Source organism: Lemur catta, chromosome 7, assembly GCF_020740605.2.
Source record: "Lemur catta isolate mLemCat1 chromosome 7, mLemCat1.pri, whole genome shotgun sequence".
Classification (NCBI taxonomy): domain Eukaryota; kingdom Metazoa; phylum Chordata; class Mammalia; order Primates; family Lemuridae; genus Lemur; species Lemur catta.
The window spans coordinates 44,710,674-44,726,080 of record NC_059134.1 but is presented as its reverse complement, the minus strand read 5'-3'; the positions used below and the strand labels follow the sequence as shown (position 1 = coordinate 44,726,080).

Here is a 15,407-nt window from a genome sequence, read left to right as displayed (position 1 = left end):
ATCCCACAAGCTGAATCAAACTCTCTTTTATCTATGTTCTTGAGAACTTTATCTATCATCTGTCACATTCTGTTTTATGTCATAGTTGGTTTTATATTATATATCTCTTCTTCTGAGTGACATAAACTCTGGTGGCAAGTTGAGGTAAGGATTAAATGGCATGCTATACACAAGGCACTTTGCACTATCTCTGACTCATTGGAGCTATTATGAGCCGGTGCTCAAGAAGTGAATTCACTGAAATTTTAACTTGTTACTTCAAGGTTTTCCTTCAGATAATAATATTTTTTTCGTGTGTCCCACAGAAAAATGGGTGGCTCAGCACCACCAGATAGCAGCTGGAAAGGAAGTCTCAAAGTACCCTACAATGTTGGACCTGGATTTACTGGAAACTTTTCTACACAGTTAAGAAGCTACTTTAATTTTAACTGTTTAGGGGGAGCTTTAAAAAAACAATTATAGAAGATGACAGAAATAGTAAAATCTATCTAGTACCAGCTGGGGGAAAAAAGAAACCCACAAGTTGAAGAGGGGAATACTTTTATATTGGCAAATGCAACTTTTACCTGTGTACAATTAGAAATCTTATAAACAATGATGGAAGATACAAAAGTTGTGAAGGCTCAGGAAATGATACCCCACGGTATGGCTCTTTGGCTTGCTGAACACTTTGAACTAAAGGGAATTGAAGGCCTTAGAAGCAGCCTCAGAACCAAGGACTGACTTTCTGACCTCCTGCTTCTACTCCTAGGGCAGGGTGGAACCGTCTTTCTGAAGTTCCCTTTTCTGAAGTTCCTCCAGAAGGAACACAGTTGCCTTAGATTCCCTCCCTGAAATTTCATTAACCAGAAAAGATTAAGCTTAGGAGGTGGGAAGGAAAATAGGAATGTCACCACACCTGAACAGACTTTGTCACGAGCTATTAACTGTCCTTCAGGCCTATTAAATTTCCAAAGAGAATCATTTGCAAACTATTGTCTGCTCTTTGGACCCTCACCTCTCCTAAAAATCATTTACTACCCTTAAAAATTGCCTTCACTCCCCATCTCCCTGTACCCTATGAAGAGGGTGCTGTTTAAGCTTCAGCCATCTGGGGCTCTTCTTTGAGTCTCACATATTGTTTGACTCCTGTGTGCACTTGCATGTTAATAAGTTTGTATGCCTTTTCTTCCATTAATCTATTGTCAGTTTGTTTCAGCAAACTTGAACCTTTAGAGAGGGGAGGGAAAAATTCCCTTAACCCCTACTGTGTTAATTTATTAACCAGGTTTTTTAACGGATGTGTCCTTTATCTTTGCATTAGAAAAGTCAAGATGCACATCCACTCCAACAGTGAAGTGACAAGAATTTACAATGTAATTGGTACTCTCAGAGGAGCAGTGGAACCAGGTAAATGAATTATTTGCTCAACAAATATTGATTGAGCAACTGTTATATGTCAGGTACTGCTCCGAGCTCTGGGAGTATGAGGTGAACAACAACGGCAAAAAGCAACTCTTTACCCTAATGGAACCCACCTAAATACAAACTAGATAAATATGAGGTAATTTCATATTGTGATACATGTTGTAAAGAAAAGAAAAGTGAATGTTTGGATAGGTTGGATGGATGACCACAGTGAGTGATAAACTGTGCAGCTCTGAAAGGATCAAGAGAGGAAGAGTAAGGAGAGCGAATTCTGAGGTGTTTCCTCTGAGTTTTCTGGATTTGTTTACCATGTATTTTGCATAAGGAAATATCTTCATGGTATTTAAACATCTATATAAAAGATAGCACTATTTGAAAATTAAGTTAACCTTGAATTAATGAATCCTTTACATAGTTTTATTTTCCACAACTAAAGTCATTGATGAAATATATAGACACGTGATTTCCATAGGATTTCAGATGATCTGCTAATTAATACATTTTTATGTACAGTCTTAGTTCATCATGTTTCAGTTCCTTAGGAATTACTTGGTTATATATTTCTTACCAAGACAGATACCATTAAATTGCATATGTTCCTTACAAGCAGCTGTTGATTTCTTTTAGGGATCAAGAGTATTGATATCCTCCTAATGAGTACTGAACAATATATAACTAACTATTATTGAATCTTATTGAGTACCTATTTTATGTCAGCTCTGTGCCACTGGGAGTGAAAGGATAAAAAAAGACACAGACCAGGGATAAGGAGCACAGAGTTTAGGAGGGGAGCCATACATTGAAGTGGATGAGAAATGTTTTATGAGATTTGAAAAGATTGCTGTGAGAGCTTGGTAGGTAGAGCAATTCTCTCTTCCTATAGAAAATAAAAAATGTTCATAAGAGAAAATATTGGAGCTGTACCTTAAAAACTGAATGTAAGGAGTAGGGAGTAAAGAACTTACTGTATGGCCACTATGTTCTGAAAATAGTGAAAACAAAGTGATAATTAAGGTAAGAGAGGAGTAAGTGAGAATTATAGAAAGATGTGAATAAGGATAATTTTATACGTTCTTAATCACGTACATACAAAACTTGTAGTAATACATATGTTTGCTTTCTGACATTCATGCTTTCTTCAGATAAAAAAACATATATTAAAATTACAAATAATGTATTTGCACAAGTCTTCAGGAACCTTGCTATTTTTCTTTGAATCATGAGTGTTTTGTGTCTACATGCTATTGAGTCATTTGCAATTTGCTCTATTACTGACCTGAAATGACAAATAATCTTGCAATGTTGCCTTTTAGACAGATATGTCATTCTCGGAGGGCACCGAGACTCATGGGTGTTTGGTGGCATTGACCCCCAGAGTGGAGCAGCTGTTGTTCATGAAATTGTGAGGAGCTTTGGAACACTGAAGAAGGAAGGTAGTATAAACAAAGAGCAAAAAGGTCAACTTCTCTGAGCCTCAGTTTAGTCTTCTGTAAAGTGAGTGTAAAAATACCACCTCAGCCATGACCATGTATTGGTAAAAATACCAATACAATCATTAATGTTGGCTAGTTAATTATATTGTTTATTTTTGCATTTATTTATATAATATTTATATTATTGATATTTATATATCAAATGATAATATGAAATAAAGGAATTATACTGTTATTGGTGTCTCTTGGCAATTAAGAAGATGAAGATGGTTTCTTCACTGGAGAGAACATACCAGAATTAGGTCATAAGTGAAAGCTTCCTGGTAAGAGAAATTTTAAGCAGAAGTTCCTAGGGCTCTTCCCGCCTCACATCTCAGGTTAAGTGTGCTGAGTAACTAAGGATAAATAAGCTCTATTTAGAAAAATACTGGTCTTGCTGCCTGATGGGATTCTGTCCAAGGTTTGTTGTACGTATTCTCGCATCCCCAGCCCTGGTTGCTCTCACAGAAATTAGGTTTATACTCTCATCACCAACACTTCAGTCATTCTAGAATCTTCTTACAAAAATCAAAATAAAATTTAGTTCAAATGTTTGCTTTTTAAAATAATCATTATACATCGAGAGCAGAAAGTCCATTCTCTTTGCTGACCCTGCAAATAAGGTGTCTGGGGGCTGTAAAATATAACTCATATGTTTTTAGAAACTGGTGAAAGTATGTGAAGTTTGTATGCTACTTATTTTCTTAGAGAAACTGTTTTCACATGTGCTACCTATTTTGAACTCATAGCAACCAGAATGAAGTTTACCTAGTTATTTCTATTCTCATTTTACAGATAAGCTAACCAAGGTTTAGAGAAACAAGTAATTTTCCCAGGGTTGTATAGCTGGTGTGTGGCAGAAGAACGAACAAGGGCTCAAACTCAAATTTCTGGCTACCAGTACACAAAACCATGATGTCTCTATTTAAAATAAAACGCAAAGGTGCTCCACCTTCTTTTCTATGCATCTGTCTTATATTTTAAGAAAACAAAATAATGGAGACCTGAATTTACATAGTTCACAAATTAGTGTCTAATCTTACAAAGTTCACGAATTAGTGTTTAATCTTACCTGCAAAGAGTTTTATGATTTAGCAAGGAAATTCCTGTGGTAAATACAAAACATCACTGTGGCAACTATAGAGTATGCCAAAAAAATGGAATGATGGGGAATAATAATGAATAGGAAATTTGAATAATACTATTCACAAAAATAAAATATTTAACTCAACAGCTATAGGATACTTTAGAGCACATAAAATATTTACCAAAATAATGACAACTTAGAATTCTTGGATCACTTACTACATGCTTTATAAACATTATTTCACTTACTCCTCCCTTTGATCAAGTGGTATCTTCATTTTTACTCTGTTATTTCTGGTATACAGATGAAGAAATGGAAGCTTAGTAAGTGCGAATAATTTTCCTTCCGTCACTACTAGTAAGTGAGAGAACCAGGGTTTCAAATAAGAACCTGTCTTTAACTCCAAGGTCAGTATTTATAACCACCACCCCATGTGACCTCCCTATTGACTGCTGTAGTTTTCAGCAGTAGCAGCAGACATTGCTAATGCTAAGTGAGCCCCTGTTGACTACTTCTGGCAGAGAATGGAGTGAAATCATGCAACCAGCTGACATTGAACAATTGTTCATTTAATGTCAGAACAACAGGAAAGAATTCTAAAGAACTGTCTTTTAGTTATATTTGCATTCGGAACACCAACTGCATCTAGCAAGTTCTTTCATTCTAGGCAGCTGCAGACTACCAATGACTTCCTATGCACAGACAATCATAAAACTGTTAGAATATTTATGACATTGTTGGATTTTTACTATGTCTACATTTTTCCCCTTTTCTATAAAAGTGTGCTATTTTGTATTGGCAAATCAGCTTTAAAATCTTCCAAACGGAAATTATATAAGTAAAGATTCTCACCACAACTTACTCTTCCTAAACAACCAATGAAGTTTTGTTGTTGTTGTTGTTGTTGTTTCCATTTGAGCTTGATAATGTCTTGAGTATATTATGAACTTTTCTAGCATTCATATATACACATATGTTTTAGGATGGAGGCCTAGAAGAACAATTTTGTTTGCAAGCTGGGATGCAGAAGAATTTGGTCTTCTTGGTTCTACTGAGTGGGCAGAGGTTAGTCAATAATTTGCTACAATATGATTTTTTTTATAATACTAAATCAATTAAGACTTAATTTTCAAGCATGTAAAAATAAGAGGTAAATCCAATGAGAAAATATTCAAAGTGTTTTTCCAAACAATCTTAAGCAACCTATTCTTGTTTAAAAATCAACAGTAAAAATATCTTTTGTCACTAAAGAACTAAATTTTGTTTGAACTTTTTAGAACCACTTAATGTCAGTTGTAAAAATGAATTATTTTCCTGCAAATGTGATAATAAATTAAACAGATATACTAGAAACCAAACATCAGAAGATGTTTGGTTTCTATGTTTTTTTTTTTTTTTTTTTAGAGACAAGGTCTTACTGTGTTACTCAGGCTTGAATGCAGTGGTATGATCATAGCTCACTGCAACCTTGAACTCCTGGCCTCAAACGATCCTCCTTACTTAGCCTCTCAAAGTGTTAGGATTACAGACATAAGCCACTTCATCTGGCCTGTGATTTCCATCATGATTCTATTATGGTTTCTATTAAGCTCCTAAAGCTAACCACATTCGAATACTCCTTGAGCTTGTACAGTAAGCTATAGTTTTCACATTTATCTTCCTTATATTATAATGACCTACTCTATATCAAATAACTCTGCAAATAAGGCAGAAATACATAATATTTGCTAGGCTCCTTGAAAAGTAATTTTACGTGCATGTATTGTTGGCTTTGTGTGATAGAAACATTAGCTGTAAATTAATATATAAAAAGTTAATATTTGCTTCATGAACTTCTAGACATGTTATAAATATTTCTTTGGCTCCTGTTATTCTCCAGGTATTAGGTGAAATCCTGTAAACTTCAATTTTCTTTGGAAAAAAATAGTGCTCCAGTAGACCTACTTGAAGCTTTTACAAGAAAGAATTATGCTGGTGTCTGGAAGAGCCTAAATATTTTGAGGGTGTTATTTGTCTCTTTCAAGTTATTTTATTCACTTAGAGTTTCATTTTTTTTTTTCATTTTCTGCCTTACAGTCAGAATGCTTAGGAAATTATATGTTTTGGAGCCTCAAAACCCATACTGATAATCTTTAAAAAACTGCTATACCTTTTTTGTTCTTAAAAAATGTGCAATTATCAATATTTACCAGTAGATGGAGCCATCCTACAGGAAAACTTGACTTCATGTTTGGGTTACAGAAGTGTCATTTAACTTCATATATTTTTCAACCCCTAAATTTGAATAGTTCATTCCTTGTGAATCAGGCAAGATTCTTTGCTTAAATAATGAGAAGTCCATGGGGATATTTTCACTGAAAAGTCATAAATGTTTGCTAAGAGAAATTTTTGAAAGATAAACTATAGTGTGGTTAAGAAATTAACTCATTTGCCATTTACCGTAAGTATGTAGACTTTTCTTCTTAAATGTTGGTTTTTAAGACAGTAATTGCTATGTGAATTGTATTTAGTTCATGCTAGTTTTGATCCCGGGGCCTCGTGAAGCATGTGTAACTCAAACTTCTCTTTACCTTGGGAGCCACGTGAACTATTTTTCCAGTTGCATATAACTAACTCATGCGGAGAAAACAATAAAAAATAACAAGTTTTTCATTAAATTAGAAAGGATCGTTTTGTTTTCTAAGTTTATTCTATTTTCCTAATAAAACACTGGCCCCAAGGAAAAAAATATTTTTTTCTAGTGTGGCAGTCAATGTGTTAAAAAGTTTTGCTTATTATTTCTTACGAATAACTTCTACTGAAATTCTTTCAAACTAACTCTCGTTTGAGAATCTTTTATGTCAAATTTGTGGTTAACACGGGGCAGCTTAATTTAGAAATCTACACACAATAAAAGCAGATGTGCATTTTGGGGTGAGGGAGGTTATGACTATGTTAATTGTTTTCTTTCTTTTTTGATTATAGGAGAATTCAAGACTCCTTCAAGAGCGTGGTGTGGCCTATATTAATGCTGATTCTTCTATAGAAGGTGAATTATTGGTTTCATAAAAAACATGTGATTATACTAGAAGCAGTAGTTTAGTTCATAAATTATGCATCAGCAAGGAAGGTAGTCCATTAACATGTGGGTTAGGAAATCTGGTGCTGTTTTGTCAGGCTGCTACTTCTGACTTGGAGCAGTATGTGAGCCCTAGCTGAGAGGGTTTTTTGTTTGTTTGTTTGTTTTTGTTTTTGCTTTGCATGATGAAATACTGATTCAGGAAAGCAGCATTCTTTGATTAGCTTCATCTGGCCGATTACCTTATATATGGCAGGAATTTAGTAAATACCTGTTGAATTAATATATCATGGCCCAAACAGTTCTATGTTTTAGAATGGGGTAGAAAAAAGTATCATTTAAATTTAATCCCAAAATTCATCATAATATCAAATTTTGAAATACAAATTTTGAAAAAAAAACTGATTTCCAATATTTTCCCTTTCATGAAATGTTTGTATTTTTAAGTGTTTTCATCAATTCAACTAATATTTATTGAGCATCTCTGTGTGCAATGTACTTTTCCAGGGATTCAGAGGAGTCGGAGGCTAGTAAGGAATGGTCTTATACTTGGGAGTTTATGGCTAAGTATAGATGATAAAATAAATCAGTCTTAGATTATACTGTGTGCAGGTACTGTAAGAAGGATACAATCAAACTGCTCTGGGAGTTCAGAGGAGAGAATAATTGCAAGTTCAGGAAAGGCTTAAGAAATGGGGTAGGCATTTAATGAGGTAGGCCTTGAAGAGTGGATGTGCTATTTAATAAGCAAAGTGTCAAGCCAGAGGACATCCCAGGTTGATTTTCATGAAAATTAAACAGTACATTGTCACTACACGTCAGCCCCACTAATCTTTCTATTCCATGACCATGTGCAACATCCCAGCCATCTCAACTGCTGTTCTCTGTACTCGAATTGCTCTTCGATACTTCTCTGCCTGTTTAATTCTTACCCTTATAGCCTCATCTGAAATGTTTCTTTTTTAGGGAAGCCATATCTTTGTAGCACTCATCACTGTCATTATTAAATAATTTTTTGTTTCACAAAGTGCCTCTCTCAATAGACTGTACTATTTAGCAAGGAAAAGATAATATCTTTTATAGAGTTAGATGGGGAGCTGTTGGCAAATTTGAATTGAATTGTTAGAGTCGGGACCTCATGAGGAGCTCACAGCATGGGTTAGAGAAAGATTTCTCAGACAGTGAATAGGATATAGAGAAGTAAAAGTTTATTTATTTTCCCGAGAAAGAAAGGGGAGACAGAGAGAGGCCATAACACACAGAGGTAGGAAAGAAATGCTGGATGTCGAGGAAAGTTGCTTGATGCTTTTAAAGGATAGAAATGGCTTTATCCCCCTCTGCTTCAGCAGACTGGTAAGAGCAGCTGTGAAGCAGTAGTGTTTGCTTTTTCTGTTTTTTTTTTTCCTTTTCTCTGTGAAACCAGCTTATCTGAGTTCTTGAACTCCTGGCAAGAGTTGAGGCAGAGAGCTGGAGTAGAGAGCTCATACCCCTACTGTCTGTTAGGGCTCCTCAAGACTGAGAAAATGAAGTCTTAGAGAAAACAAGTTAGGCCACACATGTAATTAAACAAAGGGTAGTTGTATTGTGAGTTTTATTTCACTCATTTTCTGTTTGATAGTTTATTTTCCTCTGTTAGGTTATTAGTAAGACCACCTTTCATGAATTTAGGTTTTAAAAGGATCATTCTGGCTAAGGAGTCTTTGAATAAAAGAATATCAGAAACAAGTGAAATACAAAACAATCTGTCCTTTCCTTATCTTTCAGGAAACTACACTCTGAGAGTTGACTGTACACCACTTATGTACAGCTTGGTATACAACTTAACAAAAGAGGTAAAAATAATTACATATAATTTAAGAAAATCTAAATTCTACAAATATGTTTTCTTGAGGTGCTATTATTGTGTGAAACATTGGTGTTGTTTGACAACTCATTGTCTTTATTTCATATAACAGATATCCATGCCTTAGAACATCACATTTAATAAACTGTTTAAAACACACATTACCTCTTTTCTCCCCACACCCCTGTGAGACATCTTGTGGGTGACATTATGTCCATCTCCATTTTGAAAATGAAGAAACTGAGCTCAAAGAACATCAGCCACCAAAGTTTCACAGCTTATCCAGTAGCTGAACCAAGACTTGGTCCTATAGTTTAACTCCTTAATTTTAAAACTGGTTTATAGTCCTTAATGTAATGATACTAACTAATTCAGGACACAAAAAGAATTGAAGTTCTAACTGATTGAGAAAGAGTATGCAAAAAACTACCAAGTGCTGATTTCCAGGGACAAACCAGTTTGGGGCAGAGGCTAAGTGTTAGGTTCATCTGTGTGGATGTTCCCTGATCCCCTGGTTCCCAGTGTCAAGAATGCGTACTGGTACCAGTCGAGCTGATAATGGAGTGATGACAGACACAGAGCAATTTTATACAAACAGCTTATCACATAAAAGGAAAAATGAAAGTAAAGAAAGAAGCTACACACAGTGAAAATATGTTCCAGAGAGAGTGGAAAGAGTCAGCCTCCACTAGTCGATCACAGCTGCCTTGTATAAGGCCACTAGTTTGTCCTGCCTTTCTCCTTGCAGGATTGGCTGTCGTTTCCTGTCTTTGGGGGTGATTGACAGGTTGATGTTATATGACAGGTTACGCAACAGGTTGGTTATGTAACAGTTCAAAAGCATGGAATTTAATCATATACGTTAACTTCCCCTATAGGAATGTAAAAAAAATTACTTGAAAATACCAATTCATCTAGTTAAATAAGAGGTTCATTATTTGCCTGCAATTTTATCAATTACCATGCAACATATACAATTTAAATATCTGAAACATGCTATTTCAGATAATTGCCACTATTCATAATTTTATTTTATTTGCATTTTACAAGTTATGTTGACATAACTTCTGACTCTCTTCATGTTTATGCAAATTTAATTTGTGTTCCCAAAGACCTCTGAACATATATCTGTTATAGCACCCAGCACATTGAATTCCACATTTTTGTTTACAATTCCCACTAGTAGATAGTATATTGTGTCTTACTGTTCTCTGTATCCCTGGCATCTACAAAAAGTCTTAAACAATATAGGTACTCTGTAAACTTTTTGAATTGAATTTGTTGGAAAATGGTACGTATGAATTTTATTAAATATAAAGTAAAAATATCTTATACCATATATTTTTCATTTACCTTTAAATAACTATGGGGTGTTAATTAGTTTAGTTTGCTAAAAATGTTGGCACAATACCTAACGCTCTTAGACTAGAATTCAATGATAGGTCATATTTTACTCTCTTAGTTTTCTTATCTGTAAAATATTTTTCAGTGCTTAACCCAATTACAGTAAATTCTCAGTTAAATAAGATATTAATAATGACATTATATTTTTTTGTGTATTATTTAATGACTTTGGCAACTTTACTGAGAAGAAGCAATGTTAAAGTGAATTCTGTACCTTAACCAGCTTGCTTCTTTTTATTTTATTTCTAAGAGGAGAAGAAATACATAGTTTTCAGAGTAGTCTCCTTCAACTCAGAAACATAGACAAAAAAAATCATACAACATGAATATTCGTATAAAGACAAAGACTTGGTCCTAATTTGGTGTAGCCTTTTTTTTCCTATGACTTCACACATTTACTTTTATAATGTAGTTGCACGTACACATAACAACATGAGCATTTTTCCACATTGCTGTAAATTCGTTATTGTAATTCTTAATGGCTGGTAACGTATAGATTGCATCCCTGTGTTGCTGAACTATAGTTTAGCTATTCACTTCCTGGTTAATGAACATTTTGGTTTTAATATATCTAATTTATAAGTATTCTGTTTTTTTCCTTTTAATTTGTGTAGCTGCAAAGCCCCGATAAAGGCTTTGAAGACAAATCTCTTTATGAGAGCTGGAGTGAAAAAAGTCCTTCTCCTGAGTTCAGTGGCATGCCCAGGTAAATAAACAAACAAAACCAAAACTTTCCACTGAATTGAGTGTGGGATTGTTTGGAAAATAAAAGGGTATTTTCTTTCAATCATTAATTTAAAACATTAACTTTCAAAATACTCTAAAATCTGACAAAAGAAAAGCATTCCTTAGGTTTATAAATAAAATATTACTGTGTGTTTTGAAGTTAAATCTGTAGACCATCAAAAAATGATTATCTTTAGAATAGGTAATATATACACATGGCACATTAAAAATAACAGTTGTATAGGTTGAATATCCCTTCTCTGAAATGCATGGGACCAGGAGGGTTTTAGATTTCAGATTTTTTCAGATTTTGGAGTATTTGCATTATACTTACTGGTTGAGCATCCCTAATCTGAAAATCTGAAATTTGAAATGCATCAATGAGCGTTTCCTTTGAGCATCATGTCAGTGCTCAAACACTTTTCCAATTTTGGAGCTTTTCAGATTAAGGATACTCAACCTGTAATGGAGATAATGGTGAAAAGTAATTCCCCTCATATTTTTGTCCTTTCATCATACTGTCATTATTCTTTTTTCTGATAATATACTTAACAAATATTTTGTTTACTCTAATAAAAATGTAAGCATCACTTCAGCATTGGTTATATCTTCACAAGCAAGGGAAGAGGAATAAATATTTCAATGGTCTTAGATTATAGATGCCAACAGCATGCATAATTTAAATTATTAGGGACAGAATTTATGCCTGAATTATCTGGAAAATTGTTTCTTGTTTTCATTCTATCATGTATAACAAATAAATATGATAAATAGGTAGGATGTTTTCCAACTTTAGAAATCTTTTTAAAAATGTGACTTATAAAATATTCACCCCTATACCAAATAGTCTCATAAAAGTATATTTTTTGTGATCAGAATTAATATTCCTTTTATTTTTTGCTGCATGTCTAAGGCTATCCCTTTAAAAATTGTATTTATAATAGTAAGAATAGAGTTTAGTTTAATAGCTCTTTAATGTGCATTTGATGAAGAAATTTCTGTGAAATAATTCTGTTATTTTACCCCTAAAAGGATTAGCAAATTGGGATCAGGTAATGATTTTGAGGTGTTCTTCCAAAGACTTGGAATTGCTTCAGGCAGAGCACGGTATACTAAAAATTGGGTAAGTGTATCTCAATAAATATTTCAAGATTATTTATGAATATATTTTAACTAAACAAATATTCTGACTCAAAAAAGTGGCTCAAGCATTAGAGGAATTTGAGATCAGAAGGGAGAAGTCTCCATGGTTGATGGTGCTACCGCTACACGGGATAGTTCCTGAATCTGTTATCCTGAGCCCTGTATTCAAGTGTCAGCTGGTATCAATACTCAGGTCTGCAAACTTGAACTTCCATGTACTCCCTTAAACATATTTTCTGTTTCATTTGGCGGCACTGTACTCACTTAGTCATTTGAGTTAGAAATGTAAGAATTGTCTTGACCCCACTCTCCCCATTATCATTCAAAATTAGTATCAAGTCCTGCAAATATTTGGATTTTTATCTCTTATTATATCTCTAATCATTAAACAGATAACAAATCATTAAACAAATGGTAAATGGCAAAATACACTGTGAATACAAAAAAGCCATGATTTCTTTCCTTTCATTGTTGATAATTTTTTTACTTTTCATTTCCATCAAAGTAATATAAGTACATAGTTTATAAAATGTCAAGTCATCCTAGAAAAGGTTATAATTAAGCAATGGTTTCTTATCTCATTTTCATGCTCATTCTACCCCTGATTTCTGTTCATCAGATGAAAACTCTCTCAACTTTTTAAAATTGGTTTCTTCTGATACCTCCCTCCATGTTTGTAAATAATATGCTTATGCTGCTACTTCTTCATTTTTCAGTTTTATGTTGTTAAAAACATTTTGACACTTGTTAAAATGGTAAGGAAGACTATTAAAAACTATTGCAATAAAGGAAAGTGATTGAGTTCAATTCCAAATACAGCAAAGACAGCTGGGGATTTACAACTAACATTAAGTATCTATAGGTCTTTTCTTTGGGGCTTGGTTCTTCCCAGATAGAAAATCTTTAATCTTCTGCCACTGGGGTAGGAAGTTAAACACAGTGTTTTGGGAAAATCCTGGGATAGTATAGAAAAACCACACACATCCGCGCCATCCCCCCACTCCCACCCCCAGATGGAACAGAGGACCAAAGAATGACTCAGACAAGTCCAGCTTGACGAGTTAGATGAGTTTATTAGAGGTTACTTACAAGGGTCCTTATTCCTGGTCAACACAGGGATCCTCCCAGCACTCACTCCTGGAAGGCTGCAGAAGTTTTTCAGAGAGTAGAGTTCACACCACCTACTGGTGGTGGTGTCACCTTAGAACCCCTCCCAGAGAGTGATGCACAGCTCTTGCATTGTATCATCATGTGTTCTCACTGAAACAAATCAAGCATGCATGTGCTGTGCAATTATCATGAGCCATCATACAATCCATGTCATGTTAATGATATTATAATACTCCACTAGGTGGAGATTTTAGTACTACAATTAACTAAAAGGTATTATTGGTCAGCTAAAGCAGTTCTAAAGCAGGCAGGGCTGGTTTACACCAGTTGCCTCTGCCTCCAGAAAGTGCTGACGCACATCTCTTGTGCCTGGTAACTATCTTTTGGCATTTGTGCTTAATCTGTTTTGTAACAATTTTGTTGAGCACTCCGAGCTAGCACAGCTCTGTGTTTCTTTGTGTGCTGAGGAACTTGCATTTTTTCCCTTACAGGGTTATATGGGGATGGTGATAAGGGTGGATATTATTATTATCTACAATTCACTTGTGAGAAAAGTATAGCAAAGGTCAAGTTACCACCCAGAGTTTTTGGTAATAAGTCCTGAAGCCTAGATCCAAACCCTAGCAGGCTAATTCCAGAATCCTACTCTCTTCAATACACCCCTATATAAAGTGTTCTTTTATATCAGTGACAAAAAAATAAGCACCTTAAGAAATATCAAAAGTCATAAATCAGCAGGTCACACTTTGAAAAATCTTTCCTGTTTGCCTTTTATGTATGCTCTTAGTTTTCCTTATACCTGTCCTGAGCATCTTTTTTCTCTCTTTAGTGATATTTTGTGTCCACTACTCAACTCCTCACCGCTCACTCTCCACTCTTCAGCATGCTGCTGTTGTCAAAATCATGAGGGGGTTTCAGTCTAGGTCCAGTTGCTCATTTCACAAAAATCCAATAATTGAGAAAATGAGGATTGCCAAGGAAGAAAGAAACCTTTAATACGACAGATATCTTGTCAGGAGAACAAGAGAAGCTGCCTCAAATCTGTCTCTCTGACTAAGGGATATTAGGAGCTTTTAAAGGAGGGGCCACATGCCGTGGGTCTGGCCATGGTGTATCTCACAAGGGGCTACCTGAATTGGAGGCAGGTTGTGGGGAATGGTAAATCTTGGTGTCAGGAAGTTGTCTTTCCTGGGACCTTTAGAATCTCAACTCTTTTTTTTTTTTTTTTCCCAAAAAATTATGTCCACTTATTATTAAAGGGCAGGTAGAAATCACAGTCTAAGGCTACATACTGTGATAACTTCATATAATTCTGAAATATTTGTCACTTCATATTATTTTGTCTGTATCATTCTAATTTTTCCTTATTTTTTTAATTTCAACGTATTAAGAGGGTACAAATGTTTTTGTTACATGAACACCTTTTATAATGCTTAAATCAGGGCTTTTAGGGTGCCCATCACACAAATAGTGTTCATTGTACCCAACAGGTAGATTTTTTACCTCTCCCCTTCTCTCCTCCTCCCCATTCTTGATTCCCAATGACCTTTAAATATCTTTGTACCCATGTGTATCCACTGATTAGCTCCCAATTATTAGAGAGTACACGTGGTGTTTGTTTTTCCATTCCTGAGATACTTCACTTAGGTTAATGGTCTCCAGTTCCATCCAAGTGGCTGAAAAAGACATTATTCCATTTCTTTTTATGGCTGAGTAGTATTTCATGGTAAATATATACCACATTTTCCTAATCCACTTATGAATTGATGGGCACTTTTGTTGATTCCACATCTTTGCAATTGTGAATTGTGCTGTGAGAAACATTCAAGTGCAGGTGTCTTTTTGATAAAATGACCTCTTTTCCTTTGGGTAGATACCCAATTTCTTTGAGGAATCTCCATACTGTATTACATAAAAGTTGTACTAATTTGTAGTCCCACCAGCAGTGTGGGACTTTCTCTCTGCATCCATGCCAGAATCTGTTTTTTGACTTTTTAGTAATAGCCATTCTGACAGGGTTAAGCTGATATCTCTTTGTGTTTTTAATTTGCATTTCCCTGATAATTAGTGATGTTGAGCATTTTTTCATATGTTTGTTGGCCATTTGTCTATCTTGATTTGAAAAACTTCTGCTCATGTCTTTTGCCCACTTTTTAA

General features: G+C 34.7%; 1 protein-coding gene across 2 annotated transcripts in view; it reads left to right on the top strand.

Moving 5' to 3' along the window:
- The window catches only part of FOLH1B (folate hydrolase 1B), a 43,042-nt gene that overhangs the window by 19,884 nt on the left and 7,751 nt on the right, over window positions 1–15,407 (top strand). For both annotated transcript variants that reach the window (XM_045557149.1, XM_045557150.1), the window contains exons 8-15: window positions 306–404; window positions 1,304–1,389; window positions 2,721–2,840; window positions 4,949–5,031; window positions 6,931–6,994; window positions 8,789–8,856; window positions 10,886–10,977; window positions 12,030–12,120. In XM_045557149.1, coding sequence (XP_045413105.1) covers window positions 306–404; window positions 1,304–1,389; window positions 2,721–2,840; window positions 4,949–5,031; window positions 6,931–6,994; window positions 8,789–8,856; window positions 10,886–10,977; window positions 12,030–12,120 — 703 coding nt within the window. The remainder of the gene's footprint in view (window positions 1–305; window positions 405–1,303; window positions 1,390–2,720; window positions 2,841–4,948; window positions 5,032–6,930; window positions 6,995–8,788; window positions 8,857–10,885; window positions 10,978–12,029; window positions 12,121–15,407) is intronic.